The sequence below is a fragment of the Lissotriton vulgaris genome, chromosome 4_1 (genome assembly GCF_964263255.1).
Source record: "Lissotriton vulgaris chromosome 4_1, aLisVul1.2, whole genome shotgun sequence".
NCBI lineage: Eukaryota > Metazoa > Chordata > Amphibia > Caudata > Salamandridae > Lissotriton > Lissotriton vulgaris.
The window spans coordinates 2,124,579,264-2,124,605,457 of NC_141691.1; the positions used below are offsets into that span (position 1 = coordinate 2,124,579,264).

A 26,194-nucleotide genomic window follows, 5' to 3' on the forward strand; every position below is an offset into this window, starting at 1 on the left:
CCTGTGCCCCATGGGAACAGTCCAATTCGAACTTCAAAAGCCATGTCCTTCCCAGGAACGGAATCAAGCATCCGAGGACCGGACCGGTTTCGAGGTAACACCTCTCATCAGCCCGGCTAGCTTGACTCCAGTGGTGTGGAGTGCCTGGGACCCACGTCTGGGCATCCCCAGCGCACTAATGGCGGCAATTGCAAACAAAACAGGTGATGGACCGAATGTGGATCAATGTCACACATTCATCCCAGTCCAAAGATCTGGGCCCAAATCCATCGTTTTTTTGCACTCCACATCACCCTGGGTTAGACAATGGCGATATGCAAATCAGCTCTGACCCTGTGCCCCATGGGAACGGTCCAGTCCGAACTACAAAAGCCATGTCCTTCCCAGAACGGAATCAAGCATCCGAGGACCGGACCGGTTTCGAGGTAACACCTCTCATCAGCCCGGCTAGCTTGACTCCAGTGGTGTGGAGTGCCTGGGACCCACGTCTGGGCATCCCCAGCGCACTAATGGCGGCAATTGCAAACAAAACAGGTGATGGACCGAATGTGGATCAATGTCACACATTCATCCCAGTCCAAAGATCTAGGCCCAAATCCATCGTTTTTTTGCACTCCACACCACCCTGGGTTAGACAATGGCAATATGCAAATCAGCTCTGACCCTGTGCCCCATGGGAACAGTCGAGTCCGAACTACAAAAGCCATGTCCTTCCCAGAACGGAATCAAGCATCCGAGGACCGGACCGGTTTCGAGGTAACACCTCTCATCAGCCCAGCTAGCTTGACTCCAGTGGTGTGGAGTGCCTGGGACCCACGTCTGGGCATCCCCAGTGCACTAATGGCGGCAATTGCAAACAAAACAGGTGATGGACCGAATGTGGATCAATGTCACACATTCATCCCAGTCCAAAGATCTGGGCCCAAATCCATCGTTTTTTTGCACTCCACACCACCCTGGGTTAGACAATGGCGATATGCAAATCAGCTCTGACCTTGTGCCCCATGGGAACAGTCCAGTCCGAACTACAAAAGCCATGTCCTTCCCAGAACGGAATCAAGCATCCGAGGACCGGACCGGTTTCGAGGTAATACCTCTCATCAGCCCGGCTAGCTTGACTCCAGTGGTGTGGAGTGCCTGGGACCCACGTCTGGGCATCCCCAGCGCACTAATGGCGGCAATTGCAAACAAAACAGGTGATGGACCGAATGTGGATCAATGTCACACATTCATCCCAGTCCAAAGATCTGGGCCCAAATCCATCGTTTTTTTGCACTCCACACCACCCTGGGTTAGACAATGGCGATATGCAAATCAGCTCTGACCCTGTGCCCCATGGGAACAGTCCAGTCCGAACTACAAATGCCATGTCCTTCCCAGAACCGAATCAAGCATCCGAGGACCGGACCGGTTTCGAGGTAACACCTCTCATCAGCCTGGCTAGCTTGACTCCAGTGGTGTGGAGTGCCTGGGACCCACGTCTGGGCATCCCCAGCGCACTAATGGTGGCAATTGCAAACAAAACAGGTGATGGACCGAATGTGGATCAATGTCACACATTCATCCCAGTCCAAAGATCTGGGCCCAAATCCATCGTTTTTTTGCACTCCACACCACCCTGGGTTAGACAATGGCGATATGCAAATCAGCTCTGACCCTGTGCCCCATGGGAACAGTCTAGTCCGAACTACAAAAGCCATGTCCTTCCCAGAACTGAATCAAGCATCCGAGGATCGGACCGGTTTCGAGGTAACACCTCTCATCAGCCCGGCTAGCTTGACTCCAGTGGTGTGGAGTGCCTGGGACCCACGTCTGGGCATCCCCAGCGCACTAATGGCGGCAATTGCAAACAAAACAGGTGATGGACCGAATGTGGATCAATGTCACACATTCATCCCAGTCCAAAGATCTGGGCCCAAATCCATCATTTTTTTGCACTCCACACCACCCTGGGTTAGACAATGGCGATATGCAAATCAGCTCTGACCCTGTGCCCCATGGGAACAGTCCAGTCCGAACTACAAAAGCAAGTCCTTCCCAGAACGGAATCAAGCATCCAAGGACCGGACCAGTTTCGAGGTAACACCTCTCATCAGCCCGGCTAGCTTGACTCCAGTGGTGTGGAGTGCCTGGGACCCACGTCTGGGCATCCCCAGCGCACTAATGGCGGCAATTGCAAACAAAACAGGTGATGGACCGAATGTGGATCAATGTCACACATTCATCCCAGTCCAAAGATCTGGGCCCAAATCCATCATTTTTTTGCACTCCACACCACCCTGGGTTAGACAATGGCGATATGCAAATCAGCTCCGACCCTGTGCCCCATGGGAACAGTCCAGTCCGAACTACAAAAGCCATGTCCTTCCCAGAACGGAATCAAGCATCCGAGGACCGGACCGGTTTCGAGGTAACACCTCTCATCAGCCCGGCTAGCTTGACTCCAGTGGTGTGGAGTGCCTGGGACCCACGTCTGGGCATCCCCAGCGCACTAATGGCGGCAATTGCAAACAAAACAGGTGATGGACCGAATGTGGATCAATGTCACACATTCAACCCAGTCCAAAGATCTGGGCCCAAATCCATCGTTTTTTTGCACTCCACACCACCCTGGGTTAGACAATGGCAATATGCAAATCAGCTCTGACCCTGTGCCCCATGGGAACAGTCCAGTCCGAACTACAAAAGCCATGTCCTTCCCAGAACGGAATCAAGCATCCGAGGACCGGACCGGTTTCGAGGTAACACCTCTCATCAGCCTGGCTAGCTTGACTCCAGTGGTGTGGAGTGCCTGGGACCCACGTCTGGGCATCCCCAGCGCACTAATGGCGGCAATTGCAAACAAAACAGGTGATGGACCGAATGTGGATCAATGTCACACATTCATCCCAGTCCAAAGATCTGGGCCCAAATCCATCGTTTTTTTGCACTCCACACCACCCTGGGTTAGACAAGCCTCCGAGGACCGGACCGGTTTCGAGGACATGGGTCCCAGACAATGATATTCGGTGCCGGTTGGCCCGAACACCCATGGTAAATCCTCCTTTTAATACCTAGCTTAAATTTGAGAATTAATTTTGACTCAGAATTTATTGAATTATTCTTTATTTTATAGAATTGTCTTGCCCCACTACAATACCTCTTGTCCTGATGAAGACCCCGTCTTAAGGGCTCAAGTCAACCTCCCATGTAGGGGTCGAAACGTCGACGGCTCTACCTATCCCATCATCCGGCACTATCCAAGATTAAATTACTTATGAATGTGACCGTAGAATGATTTGCATATTTGTTTCATTATAACATTGGCTTGAATAAGTTATAGCCTTTCGTAATTTATAATGAATGTTTTGTATTGAATATGTAACTCAGTTTTTCCTTCTTTAAATCACTTTACTTTTTCTTATCCCACACTCCACACTTCTTTCCCCTTTTCTCTGTGCTTGGGTCTTTAATGTTTTTATGCTGAAAAATGTGAATTGAATGAATAGCACATTGTGATTCAATGACAGTGTTGGCTTGATTAAATATGATGAATTCTACATTTTTGCAATGTTTTGATAAAGTATTGTGCGTACTCTTATGTTACGCTCCCTTCCTAGGACCCCTATATATGTATTGCCTAGCACCCATGTCCCAGTGACTTTTTGGGTAAAACCCCCCTTGGTAACACGTGTAGTCACTTAACACCTAAGCTTTCGGGTGCCGATCTGCTTGTGCCAGGATACCCCCGGGGAACTGGCGACCCCAGTTCCTACAAGAACAAACAACAACCAAACTGGATCATTCCAATACCGCATTTCCCACCCAGTCGACAGTAGAGCTTGAGGTGAAATGTGGTGTTGTTGCAACAATAAACATCGCAGGAAGTGTAACAGGCATTTTACATAACTGTCAGCAGAGCCATTCAATCAGCGGCATGCGTAGTCAGGTATGTTTGTCAGGTATACCCAATAATTTTTAGGCCGAGACCTAGGTGGTAACATTTCTTCATAGGTACATAGTGTGTTCGACCGATGGTACCTTAGTACTCTCCCAGCTCATTGAGATTCTGCGTTTAGCCAACAGCAAGGCCACCGCACAGAACTTACGCTTTGTGGCTTTCACCTTGCCCAGTAGACCCAGGAGACAGCAACGAACAGTGCATTCAATGTCAACCCCCACCATTATAGACAATACAGTTATGACTTCCGCCTAGTAGTTTTGTATCCCCGCGCAATGCCATGCTAAGTGGCTAAAGTCCGCCTGGTCATAACCACACCTTTTGCATTGCACTTCTTCACGTAATCCGTATCTATGCAATTGAACCGGGTGAAATATGCCTGGTGTATGTACTTAAAATGTATAATCCTCAAATTGACATTGGGTGTAAGCAGCTTAGTCAGTGTGCAAACAGTCTCCCAGTCCTTGTCCGTAAGGGGAATTTCCAGCACTAGGTTCCATTGTTCCTGAGCTTTTGTAGCCCTATGGCCTATTTCCGCCTGTGCCACCGCGTAGAGTCAAGATACTAAGTGTTTAGCGTTTGGGGATGTTAGGACGAGTTGTAGTGTATCCAGAGTAGGTGGTTCATCAGGAAAGGTAGGGTAGAGTTGTCTAATCGCACTTTTCAGCCTGTGAAATGTGAATTGAAATAGTAACGTTGGGATTTGGATGTAGTCCAAATCATTTGTCGTGAGGAACACTCCATCTTTATATAGGTCACCCATCGAAACCATCCCTACTCGATTTAGGAGTTCCATACCCACAGACTCAGCCGTTACCGACAACCTGGCATGATGGTGGAGTGGCCAAGCAGGAGCGTAGAGTGGTAGTTTGTGTGCTAATTGGCCTAACCGCCTCCATGCTGCGTTCGTAGCGTCAATCGTGTTAATGTCCTTGTTATGAGGCGGGGGTCTATCATGTGTGATGATGGCATCCAGTGGGACAGGCTTAGCGTCTCCCTCCTCAATAGCTACGTGGGTTAGATATGGAATTGTGTGGTACCAAAAGGTGGCATATTGTGCCTGTGCACATAGGTAATATAATAGGAAATCTGGCATCCCCCACCCCCCTTTGGAGTATGGTAGTGTTAATACAGCTAGTTGGACGCGTGCTCGTTTACCTGCCCAAATCAGTTTCAACACAATAGCGGTTATACGTTTGAAAACTTCCTTTGGTGGTTAAATAGGGATATTATTGAAGAGGTAGAGGAGTTTCGGAAGCACTACCATCTTAACAATCGCTATGCGGTCAGCTAGCGACAATGGGAGCTGAATCTATCTCTTAACTTTGTCTTCTAGGGAGTCTATTACTTTTCCATAATTTGTCCTAATTACTATTTCTGGGTCCTTGTGGAACCAAATCCCTAGATAGCGTACAGAATTTGCCACTCCAATGGGTATTCTATCGCATGCGGCAGTGTAGTGTCCGTCAGTGGGAATTTCAAGGATTTTTCCCAATTTATTTGTAGTCCCGAGAATCCCCTAAATTTGATGTATGTATACAATAGGGGGTCCAGATTTGTTGCGGAATCGCGAACATATAGGAGCATGTCATCCGCATAAAGGGCTAAGTGCAGAGGTCTTCTTGGGAATTGGAGCGCTAGGTGATGGTTCTTCTGCCGAACTATGCAGGCCAAAAGTTCTAGGGCAATGGCAAATAGGAGAGGGGACAGTGGGTAGCCCTGTCTAGTCCCCCTTTCTACATTAAAGGCATCCGAGAAATAACCATTGATTTTAACCCTGGCCATAGGTCGGGTGTACAATAGCTGGATCCATTGAATAAATATTTGGGGGAAACCCATCCTGTGAAGTATCGTTAATAGATAGGACCATTCAATGGAATCAAATGCCCTTGCGGCGTCCAGCATGACCCCTACAGCTTTCGTGGTTGGTGTTGTGTAATGGGAGACCGCACAGAGTGTCCTAGTGTTGTGTGCAGTGTTCCTGGAGAGTATAAAACTAGACTGGTCTGGGAGGACCAAGTTCGCCATGAGTGGTTGTAATCGTATGGCGAGAGTTTTTTAGAGAATTTTTGAGTCAACATTTAGCAAAGACAGCGGGCGATATGAGTTGCAGCTATCAGGATCTTTGCCTTGTTTAAGGAGCGCTATGAGTAGTGCTTCGCGTAGTGTAGATGGTAGTAACTGAGCGTCATGCGCAGTTCAAAACATAGCAACTAGCCGAGGCGCTAGGATATCTTTGTACGTTTTGTAGAATTCACAAGTGAATCCTTCCGGGCCCGGGGCCTTGCCATTAGGTAAAGATTGGATCACTTCCGTCACTTCCTCTACAGTGATCGGTAGTGCTAAATATTGCCTCTGTGTGTCGGAAAGCCATGCAATGGCAATGTCCTCCAGATAATGGAGCGTTTCTTGCTGTGTAGCCACCGGTTGTGATTTATACAGGTCACTGTAATTTTGGACAAAGCACTGCTGTATACCCGATTGATCTGTGTGCATCCTACCATCTTCCCCTCTGACTTGCGTTACTGTGTTAGTTTTGCGACCTGCTCAAATTTTAGACGCCAGTACTCGCCCAGGACGTCCGCCCTCTCCGTACGCTCTGGCTACGTGTTTCTTACTCAGATATTTGATTTCATCAGCAGCAAATGCTTGATGTTCAGTTAGTGTCTCCCTGATTTCACTAAGTATAGCAGGTTGTGGCGCTATTTCATATTGGCGTTCTAGCATACTGAGTTTGGAATCGCATCTAGACAGTTGTGTTCTGATATCACGCAATATCCCTGCCGTTGTGCTGATGCAGACACCGCGTATTGTGGCTTTAAATGCCTCCCATAAGAGGCCAGCCTCGTCTGTGGATGCTTCATTCAGTTGAAAGTATTCCCTAATTGCCTTTGCAATTGTGTCTGCATAGAATGAGTCAGTAAGCGCTGCCGCATTAGACCTCCAGCTATATGGTGGTGGTGTGTAGTTGGGTACTTGTAGTGACAGTTTGATGGGGTTGTGGTCAGAAAGCGTCTTGGGCATATGCGATATCGCCCTGGTCTATAACGGTAAATCATCTGAGCCCAGTCAGTAATCTATGCGCGACCAGCTGCCATTTGCAGCCGACGCATGCGTCTCCTCTCTAACTCCTGGGTTACGTGTTCTCCAAATATCTTTGATATTTACATCTAACAGTACGTCATGTAGTTTGGCACGGGCTCGTGTGTGGTGTTCCGTCGTGTTACCCGATCTGTCCAGATTATCATCTAGAGCGATATTTAGGTCACAACCCCAAAGTAAAGTGTATTCATCTTCAGAGTGTAGCTGTTGCCAAATCTCGTGATAGAAGTCAGGTTCGTCAGTGTTTGGACCGTATGTGTTAACTAGTGTCAGCCTCCTACTGCGTATCATACCTCTGAGTATAATGTAGCGGCCGTTCGTGTCCAGTGTCGATGTGTCAATTTTGAAATTCGTACCTTTCCTAACCAGGATGGAGACCCCTCTAGAGTACGATGAGTATTTTGAGCAATGAATAGATTCTGCCCACCTCCTTCCCACCTGTGCATGTGAATGTGGAGCATCGTATGTTTCCTGGAACATTACAATATCAATACGCCCCCTGTCCAGGCATGCAAATATATGCAGTATCTTTTTGGGATTGGTATACTCCCTTATATTCCAAGTGAGCAAATTGAGTGTCTGTGCAGCTAACGTAGGCTCAGCCATGGGGCCCAATAAAGTGATCTGTGAACTTTCTCAGTCTTATCCCGATAATACCTCCGTATGGAAAACACCACATTCTGCATATAGACACCGTATTCAAAACAACAGGTATTTTCCGACTGGATGTAGGAAGTGCATCTTAAGCAGTCTGATCCTTGAACTAAAACAGTGACCCTCATGTTCCACCCCCCTCCCACAACAGCAGCCCAATCCTGCTGATGCCACACCCCAGTTAAACATCCCAATTGCATAGAACTTTCATGGGGATCACCCATTGGGGGGTCCGCCTGGACTGCACGTCTCCATCCGATCCAACGGATGTGGACGGACTACGCTATCTAGTAGCAAACTAAATAACACACCATACTGCAACAGGATAGCAATTAACAGTGCATTGCGAAGAAAACCAAACATAGCACCACTCCTTGCAGGGCGTGCAACTTACCCCGGCGCAATTGATGCCACACCTGATGTCGTATACAAGCAATGTTTATCTGAGATGGAATAAATGCTGTGCTAGATAGAGTGATGGTAGAGTGGTTCATCTTATAGCAAAGCCAGATAAAGAACACAGCGTACAACACAAATAGGACCCGGTAGGGAAGAAAAACACATTATACAATGTTAAAAATATACATCTTTGAATTTAAAAACCATATCATAGTTTACTAAAAGACAAAACAAGAGAGCAAAAGATTTTTTAAAAACATCACTAAATTTATTAAAAACTATGTCATAAAATATTTAAAAATCATCATACCGCCATCAACCTTGTTCCTGATATATGGTACTATTTAACTACTAAAGTGCAAGGTGCAAAGCTTCACAACAATATGGCCAATCTCTCATTCTCCATGAGTCTTTTCTTGGTGCGTACCGCACACACCAAATGATTGGCTACGTGAAAGAGAGTGCTGGGGTGATTTAACAGCTGCAAATAGAGGAGTGCTGGTCTGACTTGCAGAAACCCTGCCTTTTTTAATATTGGCACAAGATACTTCCTCCTTTCCACTGTAAAATGCCCACAGAACATGGTGAAATGTATAGTATCTTGGATAGAAAAGCTATCACAAGAACAAGGTGGAAATTCATCAGGTTTACACCAAGTTGTGTATTGACCTAATATCAGGTGAATCATATTTAGGCGGAAACAAGTTAATAAGAACCTATGAAAGGGGCGGTTAACCAGAGTGAGATAAAATTCAGGGCCTGGAGGGGTTGCAACCAAAAGGTGTGCTCTAACCAAAGGTTTTACCAGCTCCTTTTCCTCTCTTAATAGGGACAGCCTCATGAGCATATCATTTTTGGTTCTAACAATATCAGTCCGCAATATAGTCTCCAGTGAAGAGAAGAGGTTAGGTCGTCCCAGAGCGCTAAAACCATTTTTAACATAGGTTAACCACTTGATTTTGTGGGCGTTGTCAAGTAAAAGACAGTCTTTCAAAATGGCCTGGTTTAAAGATAGTTCCTTATTAAGCCAAATTTTAAGCCACATAATTAAAGGGGCCACTCGAATTTTGTCTGTTATAAAATCGGCCCCCAGTTCAGAATGAACCGAATATGCTTACGGCAGAAGCATCCCGTGCCCACAACGGAATGAAACCAATGAGGAAACCAAACAAGGTTATACGTGAAGGTAGATAAAGCGCAGTGATTCTGAAACATTGTTCATGGTTCATCAGGAGCTACATCTGCAATAGCATCTACATCTTCCTAGTTCATACAGTGACCAGTAGCCTCCCAGGCCTGTATCTCAGTCATCTCAGCGAGACTAGGGAATTATTCTCACATAGTAAAAGAGAGTTGTGTGCTGAGGTCAAGCATCTTACAGTTTATTCAGCACACATGGGTCATCGATACGGTTTATATTCACACATATTTGTAAAGTCGTGTGTGCTAGGGCTGGGCTCTGAATCAGAATGTGAACTTACCGCTGGCGGGGTGCCCATCGCAACTCAAATCAGCAGTTATGTTAGACAAGGCAGATCCTACCAGGTCGTCTGGGGCATCTGTGAGCATCAGTGTCACTGACATTGTCTATTTCCCAGTTGGACCTCATTCCTCGTCATGTTCCTGGTCTTGTTCTCCTATGTTCTTTCGGGAGGTCACAATGGTCTTGATGAAGTCGTTCGTTGCCTTAGGCGTTGTGAGAATCATCGGTTTGCCATTCCATGTCACCTTCAGACGCGCTGGGTACAACATAGCATATTCTATTTTCAAGTTGTGTATTTTGGCCTTCGCTGCGTTAAATTCTTTGCGGGCCTGCTGCACAGCCATCGTGTAGTCAGGATAGAATTCCAGTTTGTTGTTTTGGAAGGTGAGGTCCTTAAGCTCACGAGCCATTCGCAATATAGTATCCCTGTCCCGATAATTCAAGATGTGTGCCACTATTGGCCTTGGTGGTGAGTCCGGTGGAGGACGCTGTGCCAGGGTGCGATGAGCCCTTTCCACGATAAATATCGCGATAGTGCATCTTTGCCAAAGAGTGCCAGGCAGAGTTCCTCCACATACGTATCCATCTTGCCCGTGTTTGTGGATTCTGGCGCACCTGCGATGCGTACATTATTGCGAGGCCATCTAGCTTCCAAATCCTCCGGCTTCGACCTTATGACTTCCAGTATTTTTTCGAAACCAGTGCATTTAGCTGTACTTGCGTGTGCTTCCTCCTTAACCGCCGATATTCTGGTTTCAGCCTCATCTAGTCTTTCGCCATGTCTGTCCAACTTCGACGCCATATTATCTACTTGGCAGGTGAGGTGGTCCAGTTTACCCTTCATGTCCTGGAGGGTGGATTGGATGGCTTTCAGCATGGACTCCATTTCCTGCGTTGCTCCATCCCACGCGTCTGTCTCCATGCCCGATTGTGACGCAGGTGTACGCGTCGTCCTTCTTTGCTCAAAGTTTAACTTAGGTTGTTGCTTGTCCGGCTTTCCCATCTCGAGACGTCAAAAGTTGCAGTGGGTCCGCAGTCAGGCGCAATATAACCCAGCACTCTGATGATGGCAAGCCGGTATTCTCGCTTTGCACTCAGCAGCGGTAACATGAGTGTGACGCACCACCAGTGTTGAAGCATGTACTATGTTAGCGTGCACACATCAGCCCTCAATTGTAATCACCCTGGCGCCACCAAGTTTCCTGGGTAGTGTTAGGACTGTATTTCCAGAAAGTGTGCACCAGAGGATATGAGCGCGACGGATTCGGAAAAAGCGCCTTAGTAATGAAGTGATCTGGGTCTGTGTCAGTGTTTTTCACCATTCGATGATCACGCCAAAATGGCCGCTTGGCGCAAATAAACATTATGTGTCGGTATGGTTGGACGTTGCATGCAGAGTTTCGCCAGATCCAGCAGTTAATTATTTCCGCGTCTCCCACAAGACTCACCACCATGAGATGTTGAGCGCAATTGATGGTCATATATCAGAGGGGATGCAGCTCGTCTGCACAGCGCTCCACAGTTTATTCAATGATTAGTTTTGTCTCAGTGTCACAGCCGGAGCGTCATACCGCAGTGCAACATGTGCCGCATGAATGGCCGATGTATTTCCCAAGTGTGCCATGCAAAGTTAACCACATCCCCATGTGATAGAGGAAATTGGCAGAGTCAGGCGTGTGCCAGCATGCTATATGGGCGCGGGCATACACACGGCATCTCCGGACACAGCGGCGTCCCAAAGGCGGCCTGCCTCGAAAGCAACACCGTGGCTGTTGTAAATACGGCTCTGCAGTCCATAGAACTCCGGGTTGTGCTATTCATCCAGCAAAGCGTCGAGCACTTTACTGGCTATATAGTACTCTCGGGTAGTGTGCAGGCAGTGCCCTGTGGAAGCAAGCGGGAGTCAGTTAGTCGCATTAACGGTGCTCCATGGGGGCCGCCATTTTGGCTCAATCGGCTCAGTAGCTGTTTGCGCGCTTTTCTCCTAATTCGGGCACCTCCTGGCATTTCACAGCTTCGTATGCCCCATAACTATGTTAGATAGGTTACGTGGGAGGGTGGAATGCAAAAGCTGGCAGTGTCATAACGTGAGAGCCGAGATTGCAGCAACATCTTGGGAGCAGGCGTCATCTTACCCCACCATCCCAATTTCAGCCACAGTCCTTTCCGGGGCGATCACCGGACATAGCTCCACAATTACGCTGTTTAAAGGTCATCCTCGGGTGCACGACATGCTCCGATTGCACCACATAACATTTGTTGGCATGTTAGGTCGCATATGTGGTCGCTATACACGCTGTTTGATGTCCGTCCGGCGGAGCTGCCGCATCAGTCAGCCACCGTCCACCACCACCATGTCCACCACCATGTCCACCACCACCATGTCTCCCACCACCAGGTCCACCACCACATCCACCACCACCATGTCCACCACCACATCCATCACCATCACATCCACTACCACCACCATGCCCACCACGATGTAGCCCACCAACACATCCACCACCACCACTTTCACCACCACCACATCCATCATAACGTCCACTGCCACGTCAACCACCACCATGTCCACCACCACCACATCTACCACCACCACGGTCACCACCACGTCCACCACCACCACCAAATCCACTCTCACCACATCTCTACCTCACAGTGGCATACCTGTACGAGTCACTCACTCAAAAAAAGCATTGGCATTGCCAATAGGTCTCGCATTTGTGACCGTATAAGTGTTTAGCTATGCAACACTTGATGTTGTTGCACCAAGGATATTGTGCTGGATAACTAAACACTTTTAAGGTCCCAAAGGTGAGACCTATTGGCTATGCCAATGCTTGTTCTGTTTGGCCACACTCTTTTCGTTGTTGTTTTGATGTTGTTTAGGGAGAACAAGAGTGGCCCCATTTCTTACTCCCCCTCTTTCTCTCATTGTTTTTCTATCTCTAATTTGAGAAATTTGTCATTTTCTCCTCCTAACCATTTGGTGCCTACATTCTGGCATCTTAGGTCACATGCCTGTGATTAGCATTAGAGTTGGCCTTTGGGTATTCATCCCACACATTGAGACAAAGGGAAATTAGGTGTTGGCAGGATGAGCCATTCTGCCCGATGTGTTGCGCAGCTTTTTCCACTTTCAAAGGAGATGCCTCAGCACACACACTCAGGCTTTTTTCAGCCCAGACCACTTTAAGCCTCTGCAGAAATGAAGATATTCCAGACTTATTTGTGAGTGGAAAACTCCAAAAGTTCTGTCCACTTCAAAATTGGCATTAGGTATATAAAAGTGTGCCCTCAGACCCTCTCTTCAATTCACTTCTCAACTGAGGAGGACACTTACAAGGCACCTGGCACTTGAGAGGACTGTCCTGCTGTTAAAAAGGACAGCTGGGTACTTAAGAGGATTGTCCAGCTGCTGTAAGCCTGTCTTAGATCCTCAGAGGACTGGCTACTATTTGAGGCCTGCCTTTGTGCTTGAACCTAACATTGCCAGAATGATTTCAAGGGCTAGTGTGCTGGCCTCCTGTTCTTCGATACAGGGACACAAAAATATCCCAAATGTTTAACCCTCCAAATGGACCCAGCATGAAGTGGTTCATACCTTCTGTATGGTGCCCACCCAATCCTGGACCATTGAAAATTGTGCTGAAGGTGCCCAAACAGTATTAAAAGAAAACATGAGGCTTACAAATTCTTCAGCTAAAAATCACTTTGGGAAGAGACTCGGAGCTACCTGCTCATCAATCTGCCCAAGACGCCATCTGATTGTCCTGACTTTGCTTTAGCTCCCACAACATTCTTGTTCAGCATTTCCTCACATACATGATATCTGGCCTCATAGAGCCCTTGTTGGCTACAGAGTGCCGCTTCATCCTGCTGGAGATTTTCAAGTTCCAAAAAAGTGACTAATGACCAGATTTAAATGGTGGTATGTATACTCCTTGTCAATAGCAGTATTGCTGCTGATGATCAACACCTCCTGGAGACCAGGACTGGGAACTGTAGTTGCAGAAACCAAGCACCAGCCATGAAGGCTGCACCTATCGAAGATGAATACCCTCCATACAGACTTGTCTGACTAACCCCCCCAACCAGTCCTTGTGCTAAATGAAATTATCTTTATGGGCTTGCCTCATCCAAGTCACTAGTGGAGCTGAAGCGTGGCAGAGCACACCCTTCAACACTAGAAGAGCCGCCTCTTCACCAAGGTGAAAAAATGTGGTCTAGCGAGAAGGTAGAGCGAATAAACATATAGAGACAAATGAGCTTTTAAGAACAGTAGGTATTGACTGTGTGAGCTCCTAGTGGAACGACTGTTGATCTGTGCTTTAGCCAGCTAATCAACGACTATGCCTACTCTTCATGAGGGAGAACAGCCATAACAACGCGGGGATTACCCCGCACTACTATTACAATGCGGGAATTTCAACGAAAGTTGTTACAACGACTTTCGCTGGAGGGCACTGTTGGATAGGGAATAGTTTAATTTTCTATCCAACACCTTCCCTACTGTCATCGTGGGCTGGAGTTGGAATAGAAAATTAGACTATTCCACTATCCAGCGCCCTCCAGCGAAAGTCGTTGTAACGACTTTCGTTGTAAGCCCCGTGTTGTAATGGCATGCGCGGTAAAAGCCCGCGTTGTATTGACATACAACCCTTCATGAGTGACCATATACATTAGGAGAGCTTCTAGAACTAGGACAAGGCACACTGAGTGTTCCTGCTTCACTGAGATGTGTAGATGAGATTACATCTGTTAACTGTATTTCAATTTGAGCTGTGCATTATTTTCAATTCACTAAACTAAGCTCAAGGTTGAACAGTATGTGATTCTCTGACTGTTGAATTCTCAGGTATTGTGCTGTGGGAGATTCCTCTTAGAAATAGCAGCAATGTTTAATGTTTATCAAATTTAAATAAGGCCTTGCAATTTAATATGCTTATGTATTCTTTATATTCCTAAAAGCTGTATATACCCAATGTGCTAGCAATTTTTTTTTCAAAAAGTGTTAATTTCTGTTTCTGAAGATTATCTGCTCGAGAACTGGTGGAGAAATAACTGGGAATATGAATGTGCCTTCGAGTATTTTTACACTGCCAAAGTCCTCCACAAGAATCCATTCACTGCACAAACAGGATAAAACTTTTTAAAAAATCAATATAGTATCAAACTATTTTTTATCAAAATGTAATATTGAATGAAATTATATTACTAACAACAATTTTTAACAATACTTTTTACCATGTATGTTAAAAACACCACAAAAATGTGTATTCTTCCCTGCAAAATTCTGTTTAACAATATCTCCTACATCACATATTCTTGCAATGATATTATTTTTTTCTTGATATTAAAAACTCAATACTTTTTTACAATCTCCATTATCTATGTGACCTACAAAAGTAAACGTTTATGCACAAAAATCCTGGGAGATAATGAGGCTCACATTTTAACTGAGGAATGCAAAACTGTCTGAGATGGGAAATAAGTGAGTGATGGGTTCCATCCTGATATCAAAATAGTGTTTTATAAACTCAAAAAATTCAAATTGACAGGCATAAGTTGAAGAGAAGTATCTCATGATTGAGTTGTAGCATGTAGAATGACCCCTCACAGCATACAGCATACAGAGCTATACAATGAGCTATACTATGAGCTATACAATGAAAGAAAACCACACAACTGTTGAAAGGGATAGGTAATTTGGAGTACATGCCCAGTTAGATTGAACACGAAGGATGAGTGGTGTAGGAAGGAGTTTGACAAGCAAAGGCAAAGGAAGGTAAAGAATAACAGAAAAAGGGTTTAAAAGGTGGGGACAATGTAAGAGTGAAAGTCCCTTTGGGGAGACAGAAATGATCCAGGTTTTCAAAATATTAGAGATTTACTCAAATCTATCTATCTATCTATCTATCTATCTATCTATCTATCTATCTATCTATCTATCTATCTATCTATCTATCTATCTATCTATCTATCTATCTATCTATCTATCTATCTATCTATCTATATCTTCGTAGACATACTCACATGTGAGTGACGAAAGACTTTGCTTCAAACCCACCTGCACAGCCTATGTTTACTTATGGTGGACTTACAAAAAAGCATAATATGCCACTCAATTCATATCAAGAACACCCAGCACTGTTTAAGGAGGGGCAACTTTCACTCTCCTGCCCTGGGACACCATGTAAGACATAACATTCCGAGACACAGTAAACAAAGATTGCCCCATGTATCCTCAACTTTGGGAGTACACTGAATACACGCGGAGAGGCCTAAAAGTAACAAGAAACATGGGGCCTGATTACAATTGCGGACGGACTTCTGTCCTGGGGAAGGGGACCGCCCGCCTTTAGGGCGGCGGTACCACATGTGGTATTACAATGCAGCCACCACCCCAATGGAAAAAATGCCTTTACTACGTGGCAGGTTCCACGCGATACCTGCCACCTGGTGCAGAGAAATGTAGTGGGCACCATATGTGCTCCCAAAACTCAAAACCAAAATGCCCGGTGGCAAGGGGGGCCCGCTACAGGCCCGAAGTCCGTCCACACCAGCCTTTCAATGGCGGGTGAACCGGCATAGAAAGGCTGGTGGGGAGGCACATTGTAATTCCAACGCTGGTGCCTGGTAGGCACCGCCACCGTTTTTGGGATAGGTGGGCCTCTACCACACCAGCAGGCTCAAAGAGCCAGCCAGACGCATGTTGGTCAGATTTTCCGACCGCCACAAACCCACCCCCATTATAATACGGCTGGTTGGAAATCGCCATTGAAATGACCCCCACAATGGCCAGGTCAGCATTGGGGAATCCCCTGCTCTGGTGGAGTCACTGACTACACAGTGCTAGGCAGGTCCAGAGCTCTAGATGGGGAAGGTGGTTTACCTCTTCTGATGGCAGAGGGTTGTCTCCATCATCTCTGCAGGGCTCACAGGCAGCATTGTCCTTATACTCTGTTGCATGAGCCTTAATCAACCCGCCCTCTGAGCCCACAAAATCTATAATTTATGAAAGAGTTTATTTGAGGCCCCCAGGTGGTCTAATGAGGTAGAACGTTATGTGCATGTTTATACTTGTTTGTAGGGAGGTGCTCAATCTGGGGTTCATCAAAAAGAGTTCCCCTTAAAGGACACACATATGTTATGCTTCCAAAGGCTTTGTCAAGTATTAGTCACCAGGTCAGTCAACATAAACTGTGCATTTGTCCCAAATGTTAATATACAAATTCTGATGTCATTTAGGTCGATAGAAAGAGTTCTAAGTTGGTTATTAGCACAAGCCACTGAGTGTAATCTGGTAGCACACATGCCACAGTAGTCACTAAGAGATGACAATAAGGGTGGATGGATTTTCTAAAGATTTGACGGCAATTGTTCTTGCATATTAGATTTCTCTGCAAAAATGTTTCTGACCTGTTCCTTCTGGTCCTTTCTTCACAGGGGGAGCCGATACTGTCCGGTTGGTGAATTCCGGGGACGCCTGCAGCGGAAGGGTGGAGATCAAACACGAGAATCGCTGGGGGACGGTCTGTGACAGCGAGTGGGACTTAAAGGATGCTGAGGTGGTCTGTAGACAACTTAACTGTGGATCTGCATCCAGAGCAGAAACAAGAAATGATGTATTTTTAAATGGTGTCTTCCCCGTGTGGATGAGTGACGTCAGGTGCACGGGAGCAGAAAAATCTCTCTTCGATTGTCCACGAAGTTCATGGGGAACCAACAGCTGCACGTACAGGAGGGACAGTGGAGTACAGTGCAGAGGTAAGAGAAACCCATAGCAGTCCCTCAACTCCATCGAAAAAGTCACAAACTAATTAAAAAAGTAGAGTTGGATTAATCAAAAAATGCACAAGTCATAACAACATCACATTACTATTGAAAATCTTAAGAAAGAACATGAATGGAAAAAGACAACATTAATTGAAACAGATGCAGAGAAGTAATTTGACAAACTGAATTGAATTTATTAGGAGCATGAGAAGGCAACAAAAGCAGAAGGTGGCCTAGTGCTAAAACCCTATATACAGATGACTTACGTCTAGCATCAGGCCCTGTCACTTCTGTCCTTCAGTATGTGCAGGTTATAGGTGAAGAAGGGTCCATCTCAGGGCACAACAAAAAGTTGGAACTGATTAGTTTTCCTTTCAAACGTAGATTGTTTTTGATTGGTTTTTATTATACATTTAAAAGCAAGAGCAAGTTCTAGGGATGTTTTCGATACAGTAACTCCATCAACGTCATGTGAAAGGATATATTGAGATGATGCTGAAGACATCATGGAAGAAAGCAGCCTGACTTCAAGTTAAGTAACTAATATATTTGGTAACCAATGCCGACAATTAAGAAGCCTTGAAATATTTCAACCTCCCCATTTTACTATTGTGTAAGCAACATTACTGTCAGGGACTAGCCACACTATAAGTGTTATTTCAACCGTGCTCTGCATCAAGGAGACATTCCATGGGTATTGCAGGGAATTTAATTGAATTCAAATTTTTTGAATTGTATTTATTTATTGTTCAGTTAATTAAAACCATAACAATATACAAACACTACATATAAAGAGCAATCTGCATATAATCATCTTAAAATGTATGCAATTATAAAATATACTTCATGTTTTATCATTGCCCAGATTTAGCTTTCAGTTCTTGTTCACGAGTACGTAAAAATGTAATCAGCTTACAGTTCATTTGGGGGTCAGTGGAAACCATTCCTCTTATGTTAGCTGTTCTGCACGACCTTATGCCTCTGTCCAGGAATGGTTGCCGTAGTTTTGTGCTTCGTGCTGGTTGCACTATCTTACAGTGGCATACCAGATGAATCAATTCCTCCTTTTTATAGCCACAATGCCAGCAATTTTTATTTTCCCTATATATCCAATGAGGGGCATCCGTAAGAGTGGGGAACTGTCCAAACCTTAGCCCCTTCTGTGCTGATGACGAGCTGAGCCCCCTCAGCAAGTAGAAAGACAGGAGAGGTATCGTTGGAAAGGGGAGAATCTCCCCAGTAGATCCCTACTTGGGGATCACCACAAGAGGGCGATCCCCAAGCAGGGATCCACCAACGAGACACCAGGGAGGGGGGAGCGGCCCCTTGGGCAAGGGTTTTTGCTCCCCCCAAATTATTTTGGCACAATGTAGTCTTTTTCCCACCTGGGGGGCATATGGGGGCAGTAGCCCCCAATCTGCCCCCCCGGGGGGGGGGCAAAAAGCAGGGAATTTTAAATATATTTAAAATAATGGTGGGGGCTGCCCAAAAGGGGCATGCCCATGCCCCCACCAAACCCCCGCAAAAATCACAGCCTTTCTGCCCCCCTGGGATGCATATGGGGCATTAGCCCACAATCGACCCCACCTAGGGGGCAAAAAGCCCACTAGACGCCAGGGATTTTTTGGGGCAAATTTGAATTACGGTGGGGGCTCCCAAAATGGGCATGCCCATGCCTGCACCCCCTCCCCCGCAAAAATAAAAGCCTTCCTGCCCCACCCCGGGGGGCTGCTGGGGCAGTAGCCTCAAATCTGTAGCCCCGGTGGGGGCAAAAAGCGCAAAGGGCAAAGGGATTTTTTGGGGGAAATTTTAATTAGGGTGGGGGCATTGGAATGCCCATTTTGGGCCGTTCCACCCTAATTAAAATTTGCCCAAAAAACTCCCTGGTATCTAGTGGAATTTCTGCCCACCCTGCGGGCAGAAGGGGGCATTACCCCACAATCTGCCCCACCGGTGGGGGCAAAAAGCCCACTAGACAACAGGGATTTTTTGGGGGCAAATTTGAATTAGGGTGGGGGCTCCCAAAATGGGCATGACCATGTCCCCATCCCCTCTCCCGCAAAAATAAAAGCCTTCTTGCTCCTCCTGGGGGGCGGATAAGGCAGTAACCCCCAATCTGCCCCCAAGGGGGGGGGCAAAAAGGGCACTAGACGGCTGGGATTTCTTTGGCAAATTAGGGCAGCCCCCACCCTAATTAAAATTTGCCTAAAAAACTCCCTGGCGTCTAGTGGACTTTCTGCCCCCCTGGGGGGCAAATGGGGGCATTAGCCCACAATCTGCCCTGCCGGGGGGGGGGAAAGCCCACTGGATGCCAGGGATTTTTCGGGGGCAAATTTATTTAGGGTGGGTGTTTCCAAAACGGGCATGCCTATGCCCCCACCCCCTGCCCCTGCAAAAATAAAAGTTTTCCTGACCCCCCTGGGGTGCAGATGGGGCAGTAGCCCCCAATCTTCCCCCAGGGGGCAAACAGCCCACTAGGCACCCGGGATTTTTTGGAGCAAATTTGAATTAGGGTGGGGGCATTGGAATGCCCGTTGTGGGCAGCCCCCACCCTAATTAAAATTTGCCAAAATAACTCCCTGGCGTCTAGTGTACTTTTTGCACCCCCTGGAGGGCAGATGGGGACATTAGCCCCTACTCTGCCCAGTCAGGGGGGAGCAAAAAGATCCCTAGAAGCCAGTGTTTCTGCTCCCCTTGGGTACATATCGGGCAACCCCACATCCAATATCCCCCCCAAGGCAGCAGAAAGCCGACTAGGCACAGATTTGTTTTTAGCAATATGTTTACCTGTCAATTTTGGGCCCTAGCACAGCAGGCACATAGGAAAACCTAGCAGACCTGTACATTTTTCCAAACAAGACACCCAGGGGAATCCAGGATGGGGTAACTTGATTGGCTCTCACTAGGTTCTGTTACCCAGAATCCCTTACAAACCTAAAAAATTGACCAAAAAAACACATTTTTCCCACATGTCTGTGGTGGAAAGTTCTGGAATCTGCGTGGATCCACAAATTTCCACCCACCTCGCGTTTCCCAAAGTCTTACGAGAAAAATGGTACCTGACTTGCATGGGTGAGTCAAGGAACCGCAACAGGTAAGGGACCAAAACCTATTGAGGTGACATCAAAATTACCCATCACAAACCAACCTGGTTTTGCAAGCGGGGTCCCATGAGTTTTTGGCCTGGGTCTCAGAGGCCATCTAGGGAAACCAACCTAACCCACTCATAGACACCCAGGGGAGTCCAGCGTGGTATGGCTTGCGTAGGTCTCCCATCTTTCTCCTACCCAGAATACCCTGCAAACCTCAAATTTTGCGGAAAAATTCATTCATCTGCGTGGATCCATAAATTTCCTTCCACCCAGCGTTCCCCCAAGTCTTCCCATAAAAATGGTACCTCACTTGCGTGGGTTGGTCAAGGACCTGCGACAGGCAGTGGCCCAAAACCTTTTGAGGCGAAATCAAAATTACCTATCACAAACCAACCTGGATTTGCAAGGGGGATTGCGTTTTTTTTTACAATTCTTTGTTTGCAAGGGATTCTGGGTAACAGAACCTGGTGGGAGGCAGTCAAGTCACCCCATCCTGAATTTCCCTGAATGTCTAGTTTTCAAAAAATGTATGGGTGTGCTAGGTTTTCCTAGGTGTGACAGAGCTAAGGTTAAAAAACTACAGCTATACACTTTGCCAAAAAAGGGTCATTTTTCATTACGAAATTGAGGTGTGACCACGTTGTGTTTTGCACCGTTTCCTGTCGCGGGCACTAAGCCTACCAACACAAGTGAGGTACCATTTTTCTCGTAAGACTTTGGGGAACGCGGGGTGGGTGTACATTTGTGGATCTACGCATATTACAGAACTTTCCACCACATAATTGTGGGGAAAATGTGTTTTTAGGACATTTAATAGGTTGCAGGGGATTCTGGGTAACAAAACCTGCTGGAAGGCAGTCACGTCACCCCATCATGAATTCGCCTGGGTGTCTAGTTTTCAAAAATGTATGGGTTTGCTAGGTTTACCTAGGTGCCAGCAGAGCTACGGTTAAAAAACTACAGCTAGGCACTTAGCCAAAAAAGGGTCATTTTTGACTACGAAATTGAGGTGTGACCACGTTGCGTTTTGCACCGTTTCCTGTTGCGGGCACTAGGCTGCCCCACACAAGTGAGGTACCATTTTTCTCATAAGAGTTTGGGGAAAGCGGGGTGGGTGTAAATTTGTGGATCCACACAGATTCCAGAACTTTCCACCACATAAATTTGGGGATTTTTTTTTTAACAGTTCATTAGGTTTGCAAGGGATTCTCGGCAACAGAACATGGAGGGAGGCAGTCAAGGAACCCTATCCTGGATTCCCCTAGGTGTATAGTTTTCAAAAATGTATCGGTTTGCTAGGTTTCCCTAGGTGCCAGCAGATCTACGGTTCAAAAACTAGAACTAGGCACTTTGCCAAAAAAGGGTCATTTTTCACTGCGAAATTGAGGTGGGACCACGTTGCGTTTTACACCGTTTCCTGTCGTGGGCACTCGGCCGACCCACACAAGTGAGGTACCATTTTTCTTGGAAGACTGTGGGCAACATGGGGTGAGTGGAAAATTGTGGATCCGCACAGATTCTGGAACTTTCCACCACAGAAATGTTGGGAAAATGTGTTTTTTTTACAATTGTTTAGGTTTGCAATGGATTCTTAGCAACAGAATCAGGTGGGAGGCAGTCAAGAAACCCTATCCTGGATTCCTCTAGGTGTATAGTTTTCAAAAATGTATGGGTTTGCTAGGTTTCCCTAGGTGCCGGCAGAGCTACGGTTCAGAAACTACAGCTATGCACTTTTCCAAAAAAGGGTCATTTTTCACTGTGAAATTGAGATGTGACCACATTGCGTTTTGCAACGTTTCCTGTCGCGGGCACAAGGCCGACCCACACAAGTGAGGTACCATTTTTCTTGGAAGACATTTGGAAACGAAGGGTGGGTAGAAATTTGTGGATCCACGCAGATTCCAGAACTTTCCACCACAGAAATAAGGGGAAAATATGTTTTTTTAAAATATTAATTTAGGTTGCAGGGGATTCATGGTAACAAAACCTGGTGGAAGGTAGTCAAGTCACCCCATCCTGAATTCCCCTGGATGTCTAGTATTCAAATATGTATAGGATTGCTAGATTTCCCTAGGTGTCGGCAGAGCTAGGGTTAATAAACTACTGCTAGGCACTTTTCCAAAAAATGGTAATTTTTCACTTCAAAAGTGAGGTGTGACCACTTTTCATTTTGCGCCGTTCCCTATCCCAGGCACTAGGCGGACTCACACAACTGAGGTACAATTTTTCTCATAAGACTTTGGGGAACCCGGGGTGGGTGTAAATTTGTGGATCCATGAAGATTCCACAACTTTACACAATATAAATGTGGGGAATTTTTTTGTTTTACAATTCTTTAGGTTTGCAAGGCATGCTCGGTAACAGAACCTGGAGGGAGGAAGTCAAGAAACCCTACCCTAGATTTCCCTGGGTGTCTAGTTAAAAAAAAATTATGGGTCTGCAAGGTTTTCCTAGGTGCCGGCAGAGCTACGGTTCAAAAACTACAGCTAGGCACTTTGCCAAAAAAGGGTCTTTTTTCACTGCCAAATTGAGGTGTGACCACATTGTGTTTTGCACCAATTCCTGTCGCGGGCACTAGTCCGACCCACACAAGTAAGGTACCATTTTTCCTGGAAGACATTTGGAAACGCAGGATGGGTAGAAATTTTTGGATCCATGCAGATTCCAGAACTTTCCACCACAGAAATGTGGGGAAAATGTGTTTTTTTTTACAATTCTTTCGGTTTGCAAGGGATTCCGGGTAACAGAACCTGGTGGGAGGCAGTGAAGTCACACCATCCTGGATTCCCCTGGGTGTCTAGTTTTCAAAAATATATCGGTTTGCTAGGTTTCCCTAGGTGCCGGCAGAGCTAGGGTTCAAAAACTACAGCTAGGCACCTTGACAAAAAAGGGTCATTTTTCACTGCGAAATTGAGGTGTGACCACGTTGCGTTTTGTGCCGTTTCCTGTCGCAGGCGCTAAGCCGACCCACACAAGTTGGGCACCCTTTTCTCTGTAGACTTTGGGGAACGCTGGGTGAAAGGAAATTTGTGGATACACGCAGATTCCAGAACTTTCCACCACAGAAAAGTGGAGAAAATGTGGTATTTTTTTACACTTTTTTAAGTTTGCAAAGGTTTCTGCCTAACAGAACCTGGTGGGAGGCAGTCAAGTCACCCATCCTGGATTCCCCTGGGTGTCTAGTTTTTCAAAAATGTATGGGTTTTCCAGGTGTCCCAAGGTGCCGGCAGAGCTAAGGTTCAATAACTACCGCTAGGCACTTTGCCAAAAAAGGGTAATTTTTCAATGTGAAATTGAGGGGTGACCACATTGCGTTTTGCAATTGTTCTATGTCTCACTTTTTCCAGTTTTGCTTTTTGGCTGTTTGGGGTGTTAAACTTGTTTTCGCCTGGGTTGACGGGTCTGGGGGCATTGCTGGGAAGGTCTAATACCGGATAAAATTGTTTTGGATAAAATCCATGGTGAAAAAGTTTTTCACTTTTCACAGTTTTCACTCACTTTCGTGTTTTTGGGGGCCTGCTTGGGGGGGTTCCTGGTGTTTGGGGGCTTGGGGGGTCTTGGAGCAATGCTGGGTATGGATGGTTTTGATTGCAAGTGGTTTGAAGAAAATCCATGGTGGCAAAGGGGAGTTAGGGCCTAGCTGCAGAGCGAGCACAGAGTGATTTGGGAATGAGGCCTAAATTATTCTAAGTCTCACTTTTTCTGGCTTTGCTTTTTGTCTGATTGGGGTGTTAAACTTTTTTTCGCCTGGGTTGACAGGTCTGGGGGCATTGCTGGGAAGGTCTAATACCGGATAAAAGTGTTTTTGAGAAAATCCATGGTGAAAAGTTTTTCACTTTTCGGAGTTTTCTCTCACTTTTGTGTTTTCGTGGGCCTGTTTGGGGGTTCCTGGTGTTTGGGGGGGTCTAGGAGCAACACTGGGTTTGGATAGTTTTGATTGCAAGTGGTTTGAAGAAAATAATGGTGGCAAAGGGGAGTTAGGGCTTAGTTGCAGAGCGCGCACGGAGTGATTTGGGAATGAGGCCTAATTTATTCTGTCTCACTTTTTCCGGTTTTGCTTTTTGGCTGTTTGGGGGTGTTAAACTTGTTTTCGCCTGGGTTGATAGGTCTGGGGGCATTGCAGGGAAGGTCTAATACCGGATAAAAGTGTTTTGGAGAAAATCTATGGTGAAAAAGTTTTTCACTTTTCAGAGTTTTCGTTCACTTTCGTGTTTTCGGGGGCCTGCTTGGGGGGGTACCTGGTGTTTGGGGGGGTCGGGGGTCTCGGAGCAATGCTGGGTATGGATAGTTTTGATTGCAAGTGGTTTGAAGAAAATCCATGGCAGCAAAGGGGAGTTAGGGCCTAGCTGCAGAGCGCGCATGGAGTGATTTGCGAATGAGGCCTAAATTATTATATGTCTCACTTTCTGGTTTTGCTTTTTGGCTGTTTGGGGGTGTTAAACTTGTTTTCGCCTGGGTTGACGGGTCTGGGGGCATTGCTGGGAAGGTCTAATACCGGATAAAATTGTTTTAGATAAAATCTATGGTGAAAAAGTTTTTCACTTTTCAGAGTTTTCGCTCACCTTCGTGTTTTCGGGGGCCTGCTTGGAGGGGGTTCTTGGTGTTTTGGGGTTTGGGGGGGGTCTTGGAGAAATGCTGGGTATGGATAGTTTTGATTGCAAGTGGTTTGAAGAAAATAATGGTGGCAAAGGGGTGTTTGGGCTTAGCTGCAGAGTGATTTGGGAATGAGGCCTAATTTATTCTGTCTCACTTTTTCTGGTTTTGCTTTTTGGCTGTTTGGGGGTGTTAAACTTGTTTTTGCTGGTCTGTGGTCTGCTAAATGTCCGGTCGATGCGTGCCCATAGAATGGACATCCATGATCTCCTTAGTGAAAAACAATGGGACCTAGTTTTCCTTACGGAGACTTGGTTGGACTGTGACTCTTCCCCAGAGGCCCTCGAAGCCATCCCAGAGTGCTATACCCTGATAAGGCAAGATAGACCGAAGGGGAGAGGTGGAGGGATAGCCATTGTTGCCCGCCAGGGCTTACGCTGTCATTTTGAGCCGACGGCTATTAACAATAGTGAGGCGGGTGAGTTTTCCATTCAGGTCAATGGGGGTTTCTGTGTAAAGGGCCTCCTGATATATAGACCTCCTGGCCCAGCAGCAGGATTTGTTGATAGCCTAGTCGAAGGCGTCACAGAGCTTGCCTTGCACACGGATAAATTCCTGGTGTTGGGTGATCTTAACCTACACCTGGACGACCCTGCGGATAAGCTGGCCAGGGCCCTTTGCAAAGCAATGAGTGCGCTTCAACTCGAGTTGATGGGCAAAATTCCCACCCACTCACGGGGCCATTTGCTGGACCCAATTTTTGCAAACTGGGAAAAAGTGGAGGTTGCTACCCCCGTACCCGTTCTCCGGTCGGACCACTACTTGGTGCCCTTTTCGATCTACATTCCGGGTACTAGAATACCGGAAAAGGTAGCACTACATCACCCGAGGCGGAGATGGGTTAACTTTTCCCAAGATAGATTCAATGAGCCACTTTGGAGCCGTACATCCGCCACCTTCTGAACATCTCTTTTGGGACTCATTCTGTCCCTGAGGCCTGGAAGCAAGCGGTAGTCCTCCCGCTTCAAAAGAAGCTTAATATTAGTTACGATAGGCTGGACAATCTCCGCCCCATTTCTCTTTTGCCATACATGGCAAAGGTGGCCGAAAAAATTGCGAACCTCCAGCTAATGGGCTTTGTAGAGGAAGCCTCCC

The 26,194-nt window shown here is 46.5% G+C and overlaps 1 protein-coding gene across 1 annotated transcript in view; it reads left to right on the plus strand.

Annotated features, from left to right (window-relative positions):
- Positions 1-10,356: 10,356 nt before the first annotated feature.
- LOC147725200 (scavenger receptor cysteine-rich domain-containing protein DMBT1-like) overlaps positions 10,357-26,194 on the plus strand; it is a 57,491-nt gene continuing 41,653 nt past the window's right edge. The window contains exons 1-2 of the mRNA XM_086918197.1: positions 10,357-10,396; positions 17,025-17,345. Of these exons, the coding sequence (XP_086774323.1) occupies positions 10,357-10,396; positions 17,025-17,345 (361 nt within the window). The remainder of the gene's footprint in view (positions 10,397-17,024; positions 17,346-26,194) is intronic.